Consider the following 14,875-nt stretch of genomic DNA (forward strand, 5'->3'; position numbering starts at 1 on the left):
AGAACCAGCCCCCCGCCTCCTGCCAGTGACCCACTCCGCTCCTCTTCAAACCCTTGGTGCCATCTTCAACCACAAGGCAGCTTCATGCTCACGTATGGCTGGCCCAGTCTCTGTGTCTAGCTCCAGCCTCACCCCGTGTCCAGGTTCATCCACAATCCCATGAACAGCCACCCCCTGGCCACCTCCTCAGGTGGGGGATGGGCGCACCCGAGACCTGGGCCCCTCGTTGGAGGGTGGATTTGAGAAGCAGTCCGAGCAGCCCCGGGAGCAGCAGGGGACGCCCCCGACGGGGAATTCTGAGGTTACAGAAACCTTTTCTCATGGCCCCAGGAAGATGCCGAGGGGATGGCAACAGTCTTCAGGGAAGACTTCTCACGTGCCTGGGGCTGCGCCAGATCATCTATGTGCTTGTCTCACTGCTTGTGAGATGAGCATGATTATTCCTGCTGGAGAAGAAGAAACGGGCCCAGGGCAGTGTCCTGTAGTAACTTACCTCCGACACCACGAAATGTGTAAGTGGCGAGAACAAGGTATCTCTGGCACCAGAGGCTGTGACCTTCCTCGATGCCCTCCCAGGAGGAGAAAAAAGCAACAGGTCATCCACCTCCCCACCCTCCTCAAAATTTCTCACCACTGTGCCCCAGGGAGGAGTAGGCTAGCCGTGAGAGAATGTACTGGAGATGCTGAAGTCCCAGGGACTGTGTGTGTGTGTGTGTGAGCAAGCTAGCAGGGGAAGGACGGAGTCAGAAGTCCATTTCCAAAGTGCATGTGAGTGGACATGCCCAGGACCCTCTTTATGGCAAACTGGGAAACCTAAAGATGGAGGGCTCGTATTTCCCCCAGTGCCCTGTGTGGCAGGCACAGGGTGTGCGCTGGGCTGACACCCTTGACTTCTTCCGAGTCTGCGTTAGCTTCGAGGCTCTCTGGAGGGATCTCAGCCAATGAATGACCAAGACAGTGACAGCCAAGATGCAGCCTTGTCAAGGGGGGCTTCCGCAAGGGAGTGGTATGATGGCCTTGCTGATTCCCCCCAACATGGAACCCCTCTGCTGGGTAAGAGCTGCCTTTGTGCCAGAGCGCCTACCAAGCCTCCATGTGGTTGGCATCTCAGTCTGATGGCACCCCTGCCCGACCCTGCTTCCGGCCCTTTCCTTTCGCAGGTGACATTCTCCAGTGAACGTGTTGTACTCCCAGCTCTGTCTCAGCATCTGCGTCCTGGAGGGCTGACCCTCGATGCTCATAGCCTCATACTTAGCAGACAACCGAACTGAAACACCAGCCTGCTAGCATACAACGCCACGAGGACAAGGACAACTGTGTGTTTTCTCTTCTGCATTATCCCCTGCACCTCCAATCGTAACTGGCACCCAGCATTGGGTATGGGGCTCAGTAAACATGTGTTCAATGAATGAACCACGTCCAGATCTCCGCCTTTGCACACACTGGGATCGGCTGGGTCTGCGCTAGTACTGCTTTTTATCAATCCTCTGGTTCACTCGCCACCTCCTCCTTCAGCTACACCAATATCCAGGCCCCTGCCTTCCTCCTTCCTTTCTCTCCCTGACTCCGTCACTGAGAATTTAGGTCAGGCACAGTGCTCGGTGCTCAGAACCACCTTCCACAGTTGCTCCAAAGCACCTTCCCCTCTTCCCTTCAGCTTCTCTTCCTTCTCTGTGTTCCCAGCCAGCCAGGCACCCCGGCCACCTCCACTCTGACCTGTCCCAGAGCCACCTTCCCAACGTGTGTCCTGGCACTTACTTTTTAAATTGCCTTTTACGTGTCAGGTACCCTCTTAGGTGCTCTGTTTACATTATCTTTTCTTTTATTGTGCTAAAATAGACGTAACATAAGATTTACCATTTTAACCATTTTTAAGGGCATGGTTTGGTGACATCAAGTACATTCGCTCTCACACCATATATAGAAATAAATTCAAAATGGATTAAAGACCTAAATGTGAGACCTGAAACCATAAAACTCCTAGAAGAAAACACAGGCAGTAACCTCTTTGACATCGGCCATACAAACTTTTTCTAGCTACGTCTCCTCACACAAAGGAAACAAAAGCAAAAATAAACTACTGGGACTACACCAAAATAAAAAGCTCTTGCGCAGTGAAGAAAACCATCAACAAAACGGAAAGACAACCTACTGAATGGGAGAAGATACTCACAAATGATATATCCAGTAAGGAGTTAATATCCAAAATATATAAAGAACTTACACAGCTCAACACCAAAAGAATAATCTGAGTAAAAAATGATCAGAGGACCTAAACAGATATTTTTTTCCAAAGAAGACACACAGATGGCCAACAGACACATGAAAAGATGCTCAGCATCACTCGGCATCAGGGAAATGCAGATCAAAACCACAATGAGATACCACCTCACAACTGTCAGAATGGCTAGAATCAAAAAGATAAGAAATAACAAGCGTTGGCGAGGATGTTGGAGCAAAGGGAACCCTCGTGCATTGTTGGTGGGAATGCAAACCGGTGCAGCCACTGTGGAAAACAGTGTGGAGCTTCCTCAAAAAAATTAAAAATAGAACTACCATATGATCTAGTAATCACACCCCTGGGTATTTAACCCAAAGAAAACAAAAACACTAACTCTAAAAGATATATGCATCCCTATGTTTGCTGCAGCATTATTTACAATAGCCAAGATGTGGAAGCAACCCAAGTGTCCATCAATAGATAAATGGACAAAGATGCTCTATGTATATATATATACAATTGAGTATCACTCAGACACAAAAAAGAATGAGATCGACCCAGAGGGTATTATGCTAAGTGAAATAAGTCGGAGAGAGAAAGACAAATACTATTTGATTTCACTTATATGTGGAATCTAAAATACAAAGCAAGGGAACACAGAAAGAACAGAAACTGATTCATAAATACAGAGAAGAGACTGGTGGTTGCCAGAGGGGGTGGGTGGGGGAGGGGCAAAATGGGGTAAGGGGAGGGGGAGATGCACGCTTCCAGTGATGGAGTAAGTCAGGGGGATGCAAGGCACAGCATGGGGAACACGGTCAGTGGTACTGTGGCAGTGTCGTACGGTGACAGATGGCACCCACCCTGGGGTGAATATCGCATAACCTATAGACTTGTCAAGTCACTATGTTGTCCACCTGAAACTAAGGTGACACCATGTGTCAACCGTACTTCAGTGAAAATGTGCATTTACAATAGTGTGCAACCATCACCACTACAGAATTTTTTTCATCATCTCAAACAGAAACTCTGTACCCATTAAACAGTAAGTCCTTCCCTCTTTCCCCAGCCTTTGGTAACCTCTGTTCTACTCCCTGTCTCTATGAATTGGCCTGTTCCGGGTACCTCCCACACGTGGAACTGTACAATATTTGTCCTTGCGTGTCTGGCTTGTTTTATATAATGTTTTCAGGGTCCATCCAACGCTGTGGTACCTGTCAGGATTTCCCTCCTAAGGCTGAAGAATATTCCATTGTATGTACAGACCACACTTTGTTGATCCATTCATTTGTTGATGGATATTTGTGTTGTTTCTACATTTTGGCTACTATGAATAATGCTGCTAGGAACATTGGTGTATAACTATTCGCTTTTAGTCTGTTTTCAATTCTTTTGAGTACAAGTGGAATTTCTGGATCATATGGTAGTTGTATTTTTAAGTTTTTGAGGGCCCACCAAACTGTTTTCTGCAATGCTAGCAGGTACTTTTCAGGAAAAGGGTTCCATGGTCAGTAGACTTCATCCTCAAACTCTTTCTTAAAGAGTCACAATGCACTTAGCAGAATAAAGGCTCTGACAGGTCCTGAAGTAAAGAATCTAAGTAACTTCGACTCCACCATCCTCGCAACTAATCTGGCAGTGGAACCCTTTCTTTGCGGAGTAACTGGTAAACACACCAGCCTCTGCTGGTTTGGGAAACAGTTCTCTGGGCTCAGCAGGAAGAGCTGGGGCTCAGGGCCAATGCAGAATCACTCAGAGCCCAGAGACAGGGCCCCCTCCAACTCTGCAGCCAGCCTATGGGGCGCCCTTGGCAAGTTACCTTCCTTCTCCAGAGGCTTTGCACCCGCCCTGTGCTCTGCCTGCTCCACCTTTTCTCTGCTTCTCTGCTTCTTGAAGGTTCACTTGGCCTTTAGGAGCAGCTCAGGCACCTACTCCTTCTCTCAGGGAACTCTGGCCCTGCTCTCCTGTCTCCCCAGGTGGGATTAGAAGCCCCTCTCCTGCTTAGCTCTTATAAAACTGTGTTGTCCTGTTAAATGGCTGCCACTATATCAAGGGGTCAGCGCCACGATTCGTTTGCATAAAACCACCACGGGCGAGCTTATTAAAAATGCTGATGCCTCCATCTTACCCTACAAATTCCTACTCAGTAGCTCTGGGGTGTGCACCCCAGGCAATGTTCTTGGGCAGATGATTCTCAGGATGCCCCTGCTGTGAGCTCTGTGAGGATAAGCACCACTTCCTCCTCTGTGTCTTGTACACGATAAATACTGAATGAGTGAACAAATGAACACGGAAGGAGGGCGTGCAGGCACGAATGAGTGAAACAGCTGTTTCCTCTTCTGTAAAAGGTGAGGTTGGAAGAGACGTTCTCTAAGTTTTCTCGTCATTAAACTTCTCTTTCTAAAGTTCAGGGTATTTTCCCCAAGAAACTTCATCAGAACCGTACACGATACACAAGCCCAAGCACCTGGAACCACTGGGGAGACCTGCCGAGGAGGATTTAGTCTGCGCTGGTATTTAGCAAATGACCCGGGACTCATGAGTACCCATACTCTTGACACTGTCGATTTTATCGTCAGAGAGGCAAAGAGTGGCAGATGCTTGTGCCCGGGTGAATTCCGTCTCATTCTCTCTAAGAGCAAGTAGCTGAGAGGCAGTACTGTTAGAGCCAAGAACCCCGAAGTTCGAGGATTAGCGAGGGAGGTCTGGGGGGACCAGGGGCCGGAGCTGCTGCAGCACCCTCTTTGCTGCTTGGAGGGGGCACAGACCATTAGCAAGGGTAGGGTGCTCCCACCACTTCCTGGCGCAGTAAAACCCCGACTCTCCCCTCCCTGGGGACCCTGCAGGTTTCGAGAGGCAGCACCAGCTTCTCCTAAGAGCTATGGCCTGAGAAAAATGAAGTCTCCCTTTGCCTATAACCTCTCAGCATTTCAGAGGAAATGGTTGGCTAGGGCTGCCAAGAGCCAGCAAATATTTGGTTAGCCTGGAAAGAATGGGTGCTCGTTTTCCAATTCCCACAGACTTCTGTACGCCCAGTTCCTTTTATTAAAAACTTCAAATCCAGAGATAATGTCGAATGGCACTCCAGGCTCTGCGCATTCATCTGTATCCTGGGGAGCAGGACCCAGAATCTAAACAAAGAAGAGCTTAATCAATAGAACTCATGAATATCCTCTAGGAACAGGACCCGGCGCAGTGGAAGGCTCGGCAGAGGGTCTGAACTGCGGTTTTCTTTGCGTGGGTGTCTATGGCAAGTGCTGGAAGACTCGCCTCCTGTCCGCGAGGGTCAGCAAACTACGGCCCACGGGACAAATCCTGCCGGCTGCCTTCTCTTTGTTTTCGTACAGCCCGTGAATTAAGAATGTTTTTGATTTTTTACAGCTTTAAATAGTTGAAATAAATCAAAAGAAGACAAAAATTTCATGACATCTGAAAGTTGTGTGAAATTCAAATTTGTGCCCACAAACAGGGTTTTATGAGAACACCGCCACACCCGTTCGTTTGCGTGTCATCTGTAGCTGCTTTTGAGCGACAGGACTGAGTGGTTGAGGCTGAGACCACATGGCCCTCAAAGCCTAAAACAGGTCCTGTCTGGCCGTTCGCTGAAAAAGTGTGCAGACCCCTGGAGTCGGGGAGGGAAGGCCCGGCTGTCATTGGTATTTGAACTAAAAGCTAGGGGGAAAAAAAAAAAAATATATATATATATATATATATATATACACACACCCACACCCACACCCACACACACCCACACAGTTAATTATAAAGCAGACAGCTGTTTAACCTAACAAGTGGGTCAAGAAAGAAAACAGTGCTGGTCAGCACCCCAGAAGTCCTCCGTGTGTCCTTCCTTCCTGACCGCAGTTAATCAGTCCCTGGACCTTTGTGATAACATCTTCCTTGTTGTTCTTGATACTTCTACCACCTGAGCTCTGCAAATGAATTACGCTTGCTCTCGAACTGTATATAAATAGAACACTGTACATTTGCTTTTGTGTCTTGCTTCTTTCTCTCAACATAGTTTGTGGGACTCAGTTCTGAGTGTGTGTGTGTAACCGCCTTCGCTGCCTGGCCTTTCTCACTCTATGACTTCAGCAAAGTTCATCTCTTCATTTTACTGTTGTTGATGGACAGGCGGGGCATTTCCAGTTTGGGGCCATTGTGAATAGCAATGCTGTGAACATCGTGCATCTGAACCATCACTGACTTAGGCAAGAGTCTCTCTCTGGAGAGAGAGAGAGAGAGAGAGAGAGAGAGAGAGAGGAGTGGAACTGTTGGATCGTGGGTTATGTGTATCTTCAACTCTACCAGTTAATGCCAAACTGTTCCCCAAAGACGCTGGACCAGTTCACGCTCCCACCAGCTGCCCCCTTATTTAAGGAGCAGAGAACTCTCTTGAGTCTTCTCAGTCAGCTCTATTTCCATCTTCAAAACCTAAACCACAGGGGTCTGCTGCCTGCCCCTCAGTTCCCTGAAGAGCCAGAAAAGGCACATGAGACCCATCATCTCTACTGCTTCATAGTTTAAGTCTTTTAAAAATGTAGCAAATAGACCGTCAATATTCCAAGAATGATTCTTGAGAGAAGATGATCTCTTTTAGGTTCATGTGTGTGGCTCCAGGTCAGCCAGGTGTGAGAATGCCCTGACCACCCTCTCCCTACCTAACCGCTCCAGGTCCCGTGTCGGGAGCTGAGGAAGGAAGCTCCTCGCAGCCAGTGGGTCAGGTGGCCTTCCAAAGCCTCCAAGTGCGCAGAACAGGCAACCGCCCCTTTCTCCTTTGGGCAATCACAGGACTTCAAAGGTCGGGGTATCAGCTCACGGGAGGAAGACGCTTGTGTCTTTTTCTGCAGCGTTTTAGGAGAACAGGGCCGAAAAGGCCTAATCCGCCATGGCCAGCATGCCCTCCCCTCACCCAAAGGACCGAGCACTTAGTGGTATTTCTGAAACATGATGCAGCGTTGCATTGAGAAGGCACAAATACACCCCAAGCCCTAGCACACATTTATCCAGTTTGTGGAGGCGGATTAATAGAGTAACCAATAAAACATGTATAAAAGCTTTAATTAAATCTGATGAAATAAAACTTCATGTTTTATTTATGGACACTCCCAACATGTAAAGGATTCGGGGACACATTCATTCTTACTGCCATTTTGTCCTCATATCTATAATTAAATCCAGGCTGCAGCTCTGGCCCAAAGCAATGCGGCATTTTCAAGCTGGCCTTGGACTCGCCCTCCCCCACCCGCATCTGCTTTTAATTATAATTACCATCCCAATAGGAAGGAGGCTTATGGTAAAACAAAACACAATAATCAAACAAACAAACAAACAAACAAACCAACCAACCAACCAACCAACCCCTGGGTTGTTCCCATTGTGTTTCAGAAGGCCGTGCAGAAGGAGGATTTCAGGGATTTCAGGCAGGTGGGCCATTTTCTCCAGTTCCAGTTTTTATTCTGTACCAAGGGCACAATCCCTTCATTTTACTTTTGACATTAAAAAAAAAAAAAGGACTTCATGAAACAAGACAAAATAACTTATGATTATACGAAACATAACTGTGACAAATCACAAAACTATACATATTAATAGAAAAAAAAAGTGTACCTAATTCTTTAAAAGATTTATGACAATAAGCACCAGATGTGCCCCTAAAGAAAAATCGGCCCCATATCCAGTATGATATATGCAGTTCATTTCTCTACGTGAGTGTATATAACTATGTACAAGAATCTGTGTGATTTATGGAAACCAGATTTCCATTTTTCCCCCCCAAAGTGCTTTATGTCAGCAACATTACACAGGATGCTCTTCTGTCTGTACAAAATAAATCTTTTTTTTTTTTACATTCGCCATTTCTCCAATGACTGGTTTTTGGTTTTTTCTTTTCTTTTTGCTTTATCCGTTGCAAAAAAAAAAAAAAAAAAAAAGTAACTGCAGAAACCCCACACCACCACCAAAAAGTGCCATTACAAAATGCTGCTAGAAAACGTCACGGTCAGTCAAATAAAATACCAAATAATTAAACTGGACATTTACAGTCACTATTCCTGATACTTCAAGGCAACTGGACAGTCGAGGTTCTTGGACAGTGTAGCTGGACATTTACCTCTGCTCTAACATAAGTAGTAATGTGCTTGACAGCAGGGAATTTAAAAACAGCACACCGCCACCAACACTGTTTTATCAGAGGGTCCACTGAAGGCCTTCTGTCTGCTTTCCAATCACCTATGCAATCTGGGGGAGACAGGGGTAAAGGGGGACACCCCACAGGACCAGTACATCCTTAAATAATATTTAACAGCTAATCAGCGGCTAAATTACAACTGACATTTTGAGGCGGTGCCTTTAAGGATTTAAGACAATGCAGCAAACGAAATGTCTCTAGGCAGACTGATTTTTTTTTTTTTTAATGTAATAGGATAATTGGCTTTGGGCTGTGTGTATTTTCACAAGCACCAGTTTTGTTTTTTGTTTTTGTTTTTTCAAAAAAGGGGGAATGACAATCTCTGCTCAGATGTTTATGAAAATGGCTAGTTACACAGCGAGACGAAAAAGGCCAGGCAATAGAAGGGAATGAATTTTCTGAAGTTTCTACTTTCACTGCTACACATATGATGACGAACGCCATCTATGAATCTTGAGCAATGTGAAAGCCAGCAAGGGACAGATCGGAAGGTCAGGTGAGATTCTGGAAGCCAAGGACAGCCTGGGCCGTCTCCAAGGAACCTGTGTCAGGCCCTGAGGGCCGAGCTCAAACCCGTAGCCACCAGGAAACACTGAGGGCCATGCGCGGGGACACGAGCTTGCAGCCTGCACTGGTCCCGCTCGCCACAAGCTCACACCCATGCCCTCTCCTGCTGAGGAAGGAGGCCCTGCAGGTGTTCCCCCCCCCCCCCGCCCCCAGCAGTGACGAGAGACAGGGGCGGGGCCGCCGTGAGGCCACACGGGCCGACCAGACACTGGCGCAGGGGCATCTCCTCCAGCCAAAGAGGAAGATGACCTGCACAGGGCCTGAGGTTCGGCGTCTGGCTTTGTCTTTCTCCCCGCTGTCCACTTCAAACTATATAAAGCCACAAGGCAGGGCTGACATCCCTGCAATCGAAGCAATAACCCCTTGCTTTTCATCTTTTCCCTCCTCGTCACACAAAGTACGAAGTATGATCCGAGTTCCTCATAAAGGAATTTAAAAACGGACACATCGTCTAATGCTATCAGAGCTTACCTTCCTTTCTGGAGTGGGGCACAGGGACCCGCGGGGGACGGCAGCACTGGCATGCATGTGTCCTGGTTTACACCCAGTGACAGAACCCACAACGTCTGCAAGGAGGCTGGCGTTTTACTCGCAGGCTGGGAGCTCGTCTGGCTGGGAAGCCTCAGGAGCCTTGTTTCGTAAAGCAGAGCAGAGGTTTGTAAAGTGAGTAACCTCGCTCTTTTGCAGCTCTGGACGCCTGCATGGTGGCCTTTCTCGGATCAGAGCCCACGAGTCCAAGGAAGCAGACTGACCTTGGGCCCTGGAAAAGAGACCCCCCCCCACGTGGCTCGTTAGTCCCCTCACTCTACGGCACATGGGGATCAAGTCCAGCCCGTGCAGCCCGACTGTGGGGACCTGCCTGTCAGGAGACAAACTGTCCCCGGGTCCCAAGTGTGACACCGTGCTGGTGAACTCTTGTTGGAGACTGTAATGATCTCGGTGGGACAAATGGCACTGTTTCATTTTACAAGAGGAAAGAAACGGAAATGTGACAGTTCTGGAATGTCAGGCTTTACCCCGTGTCTTTGGGGTGTGGCTACTTTTTAGGATCTACGCGTGGGACTGAAGATCTTTTTAATAGCTTTGTCAACGCATCCCAGAAAGTGGCTTCCTATTCAGGGTTGCTATCAAATGACCAAGAGCTCTGTGAACATCCCAGGCTCTCAAAGGAGAGTTTCAGGGAAAAAAGTTAACTTCTTCTGCTTACCTTCCCTGGACTTTCCCTCTGCCTGCCTCAGAGCAGACCTTGCGGGGAGGAAGGATGGTCAGGCGAGGGCGGGTGGGTGTGCTGACTGCAGACGGGAGGAGGTGAGAATAATGGCAAGGGTGGAGAGGACAGTACGGGGGAGGGACAGACAGACAGCTGAGCGGGTATCCGAAAGGAGGTGAGCAAAAGCTATGCAAAATCATTGGACATTGGGCACCTCTAGTTGGGTTTTCTGAGAGAACCCAGGATCTCAGATCAGGGGGTCCCTGTTCTCACACCTTCTAGCATCACTCAGCACAGTACCAAGTGGAGGCAATGGGTCAACCAGTCAAGCGATCTTTTCCATGGAACGAGGTCTTCGAGGTGGAGTCACCGAACAGTCAACCCACCAGGGTTTCCGCTACGGCCCTGGGAAGGGGGCTGGGCCCACCCCCTTTCCCTCAGGTCACTTTTGTGAAATGCGAAACTACTGTGGGGGGGGGAGGTGTTCACAGGTGCGTGAGGTGGGGCCAGGCCAAGCTACAGCGGTGGCAAAATGGACGTAACTGGGGTGATTACACTACTTCTTTCCATCCAAAGAACAGACCTCTAAATATTTTTTTTTCCTTTAAAAGTAGATGTAAATAACAAGTCTTTAAAAATAAAAGAACTAAGATAAGTTGCTGGAATATAAAACAAGTCGTAGTGCCTTTCAAGGGACTGTGCTTGACAGAACCTTCTTATTTTGCTTTCGGAGAAATATTGAAAAGCAATTGGTTAGCATGGGCATAGTAAGAGGAGAGAGGCAGCCAGCTCCCTGGGCTGCCAGGCCAGGGCCGGTGCCAGGAGCCAGGGCTTCTCCAGGAGTTGAGCCCAAGCTGTGCTTGGATGTAGGTTTCCCCTGTTGCCTGATTTTGCAGGAGCCAGCGGGGACGGGGAGCAGTGGGGGAGTTCACCGTGCTTCCGGCAGTTTGGGTTGTCCTTCCCTCTTTGGAGTTCTGCGCAAGCGTGATCCCCAGACTGTATGTTCATATACGCATCCTTTCACTGGTGTCCTTTGAGAGCTGACAGCCGGAAGTCACAGGTATCCGGTAGAGTGACTCTAAATTCCCTTTGAAAAGCCAGTCCTGCTGGTCACCAGCAAACCCAGAGAGAAAAAGGACAACTGAACACATTCCTGCAAAGCCTGGCTCCGGCCAGTCCTGCCTTCCAGAGACACGTCTGTGATTCTGCAGGGTCCACCAATGAGGCGGACAACCTTTTCATGCAGTCTATGAGAATATGAAAATAAAAGGTGGCAAGTGACAAAAAAGGTTCTGGGTGTCAGTGGGGGTGGAGGCCAGGGGAGCCTTTAGCCTTCAGTATAAACAGAGGAGAGCTGGCTAGGACAGCGGTCCACGGCGCTGATCTGCAGAAACGTGGCGTCCTCAGGTCCGCTGCGAAAAGACTCCCCGAAGAGGCTCGAAGACCCTGAAGGCAAATCATACACTGGAAGAGAAAGAACAGGAAAGTTAACAATCGCGCCTGGTCACACCCACTGTATGTGCAGGCAGCAAATGCTGAGGGGGGCCAAGGGCTAGGCCCTTCAGCGGCTCTGTCCTCAGGGACCTCAGTGGGGAGGGAGGTGGACTTGCAGGCAGATGGCCACAATTAGTCTTGGCACAAAACACGGGCTGAGTAGAAGTAAAAGTGTTCTAAGCAAGGGCGAGGATGGCCTCAAAAAAGAGACGATATTAAAGTTGAGTCATAAAGATGGGATTCTCACAGATGGAGAGATAAGGAAAGAACATTCTAGAAGGAGGAAACAGAGCGCAAAGATGGATAGGGAGGGGCTGTGGGGCCAAGTGCCTGGGCAAAGTTCAGGTGCAGCACATGTAGGGAGACGTGCGTGAAGGCGGGCCTATGTGATCTGGCCCATCTCATGGGGGCCTTTAAGTTTAGGCGGCTGGAGACTATCTAAAGTGTTCCAGGAGGAAAGGGGCTTATTTTAGCCTTCATTTTTGGAAGGCAATGCTCATGGTAGTATGGGGGGCAGAAGGGTAAAGACCGAGTTGACTCAGGGAACCTCCTGGAAGGCTATGGCTATTGCCATGGTCTGGGAGAGACACTATGGCCCCCTGAGCCAGGGCGGTGGGCATAGGGCTGGAGAGGAGCATGAAGGTGAGAGACATTTCAGGGGCAGATTCAACAGGACATGATGCGGTCATGTGCCAGGTCAAGCCTTGTCCGGGCCAGACACGGCAAACCCACCTGGTCCCACCTGCGAGTCTGCCGGAGTTTCTAAGTCACAGAAAGCCACCCACCTGCAATGCCCGAGTGAGCGGAGAAGGCTCTGTGGAACACATCAAAGCCGGCCTGCCCCATGGGCGTGGGGGCCAGGCAGTCCTCGAAGGAAGGTGCCCCGCTGCAGGGGCTGCTGGGCAGCACGGCTCTCTGGGAGTCGGGATACTGGGGGGGGCGGAATGTCTGTAGCTGCCCGTAAAATCCTGCAATGCAAGCACGGCCGTGAGCTCCTACAGAGCTTAAGTCCCCAGGACCGCCCTGGCGCAGCTAGACCCTCACGCGGCCTGGCTTCACGTGACAAGAGGCCTCTCACTCTTAAGCCCACCTGTGAAATCTTTGGAGCGAGCCTCTGAAATGCACACTTTGAGCAGAAGCTCTGCTACCATCAGGGGCTGTCAAAGCTTGTTGGCTTCTGACATTTTTACCTGCTGCTCCAGGATGGGCAGCTGAATGGACTCTGCCCTCCCCTAGATGCTCTCAAGAGGCCCAGAGACGGCAGGCCTGACCCACAGAGAACATGCCTACCCCATCCCTCCCACCGGGTTTTGAGCCTATCTTAACTTCCTTTATCGTATATTCGATTCTGCTTTTCACGTTTGGTAAAACCTGAAACACGCCCTTAACAAGGCCCACCTGAAAACAACAACATCAACAACATAGATCTATCCACCCAACTGTCCCTTCTAACAGAGAAGTTCATACACATTTATAGACTTTTGACTATTTTGAATAGGTACATAGAGTATCCTGTAGGATGGGATGTGCTGTATTATTATTGTTAATCTTTGCAGTAACTGGGACAACTGCAAGATATCATGTAACGAAGAAATTTGAGGAAAGACTGCTTAATATTTGAAAATAATCATCAACATTCTGCTGATTTTGTTTCATTAAACTCTTTCATTGTTTTTTTCTTGTGTGACACAGGTTTCCTGGGGGGTGTTGGTGGTTCTTTTCCACAATCCCTCCACACCCCAAGATACCTTACCTTTTCCTTCTTCCACTTGGCCTCATGATACATTTAAGTCAATGGACTGTTTTCCTGCATTATATGCTTTTGCAAATCTAATAATGAAATCTTCCCTCGATGCTTTATTGAACGGAGAGTTGTAGCTCATTGTATCTGTTTGCTCAGCTGCAAAACATCACTGTTTCCACTGACTATTGTGAAGATTTAGGGCGAAGAAAGACCATATATGACATTTTAAGGTGCTTCAGAACATCAGTTATTACTGATATCACTACTCTGGTAGAAAAACCCATGAGGGCTTAGTAGAGAATGTGACCCATGGTTCATATTGATGGTTCATAATGATGGAGAACACAGGACCAGTTCATGGGCTTTGGTTCCCTAGTCCTGTGTGCCTTCCTCCACTAGAACGGCCCCCTCTTCTTAATGATCAATAGGTAGGGGAGGTGTTATCTTTTTTTTTTTTTTCCCCAGCTCTCTTGAAGTATAACCAGGGCATGGTGACGCATCCAGCCTACTGTGCTATCACCCTCCCATTTCTGGTTAGTGTTCTCCAGGTGGCCCGTGTAAATGCTCACATCACCTTTGGCCAGGGGCTCTGTGGCTGCTGGGGACGTCCCCAAAGCATGTGTGCAGAACTGCTCCTAAAGACACAGTCTGGCCCTCTAGGAGCTTATGATCCAAGACGGAGGGACCCATGTGGATTTATGCATGGGGCACACTCGCAGGAAATGAAGTACTATCCTTTCAAAGCAGACACTAGAATACTTTATACAGAATCCAGAGAAAAATGCACATAAGGCTTGGGGGGAAGATTAAAAGCACGTACGGAAGTATAGACTAGAAAAATATTCGGGGGGATACCATGTCAAGGTAAGAGAAGAAAAAATGGGAAACCACTGACCCTTCTCTGTTGGATTCCCCAAAGGCTTCTGTAGGATCTCAATAGACAGATGGGCAAAGGACCCAACCAGACCGCCTGGAGACACAGATAACTGATCCACCAATATGGACCAGCTCAATCCTCTAGCCAACAAAGAAATACAGTCAAGACAATAATAAAATACCACATTCTATCTATCACAGGAGCAAAGATTTCTAGAAGTCATTCTTGGTGCAGGTGTGAGAATGACAAAGTCACTTCTGTCCGTGTTGCAGACACTGTGAAGGTGCAAGCTTCTTGGAAAACCACTGGACAACCTGTATCTAGAGCCCGAAAAGTGTTCATACTCGTACACCTGGACCTGGGGATTTTACTTCTGAGGAGGTATTCTCAGAGTCTATTCCAAAGAACAGAAGAAATTCTGCACAGAGGTAGTCGTTACAGTGCTAGTCAGAACAGAAAACCCAAGAGCCAAACGGGCAAACGTAAGGGGATGAATCAGCAGAGTGGTACATTTACATGATGGGGATATTAAGTAGGCACTAAAAAAATATTTACAAGGAGTTTTTAACAAC

General features: G+C 48.3%; 1 protein-coding gene across 3 annotated transcripts in view; it reads right to left on the bottom strand.

Annotated features, from left to right (window-relative positions):
• Nucleotides 1–9,117: 9,117 nt before the first annotated feature.
• Nucleotides 9,118–14,875, bottom strand: part of GLIS3 (GLIS family zinc finger 3) — a 468,639-nt gene continuing 462,881 nt past the window's right edge. For all 3 annotated transcript variants that reach the window (XM_025891681.2, XM_073878148.1, XM_073878147.1), the window contains 2 exons: nucleotides 12,468–12,650; nucleotides 9,118–11,652 (listed from right to left, as the gene is read on the bottom strand). In XM_025891681.2, coding sequence (XP_025747466.2) covers nucleotides 11,516–11,652; nucleotides 12,468–12,650 — 320 coding nt within the window. In that variant the 3' untranslated portion in view covers nucleotides 9,118–11,515. The remainder of the gene's footprint in view (nucleotides 11,653–12,467; nucleotides 12,651–14,875) is intronic.

Source organism: Callorhinus ursinus, unplaced genomic scaffold (genome assembly GCF_003265705.2).
Source record: "Callorhinus ursinus isolate GAN/ISIS: 27379988/994484 unplaced genomic scaffold, GSC_fseal_2.0 scaffold28, whole genome shotgun sequence".
NCBI classification, from domain to species: Eukaryota; Metazoa; Chordata; class Mammalia; order Carnivora; family Otariidae; genus Callorhinus; species Callorhinus ursinus.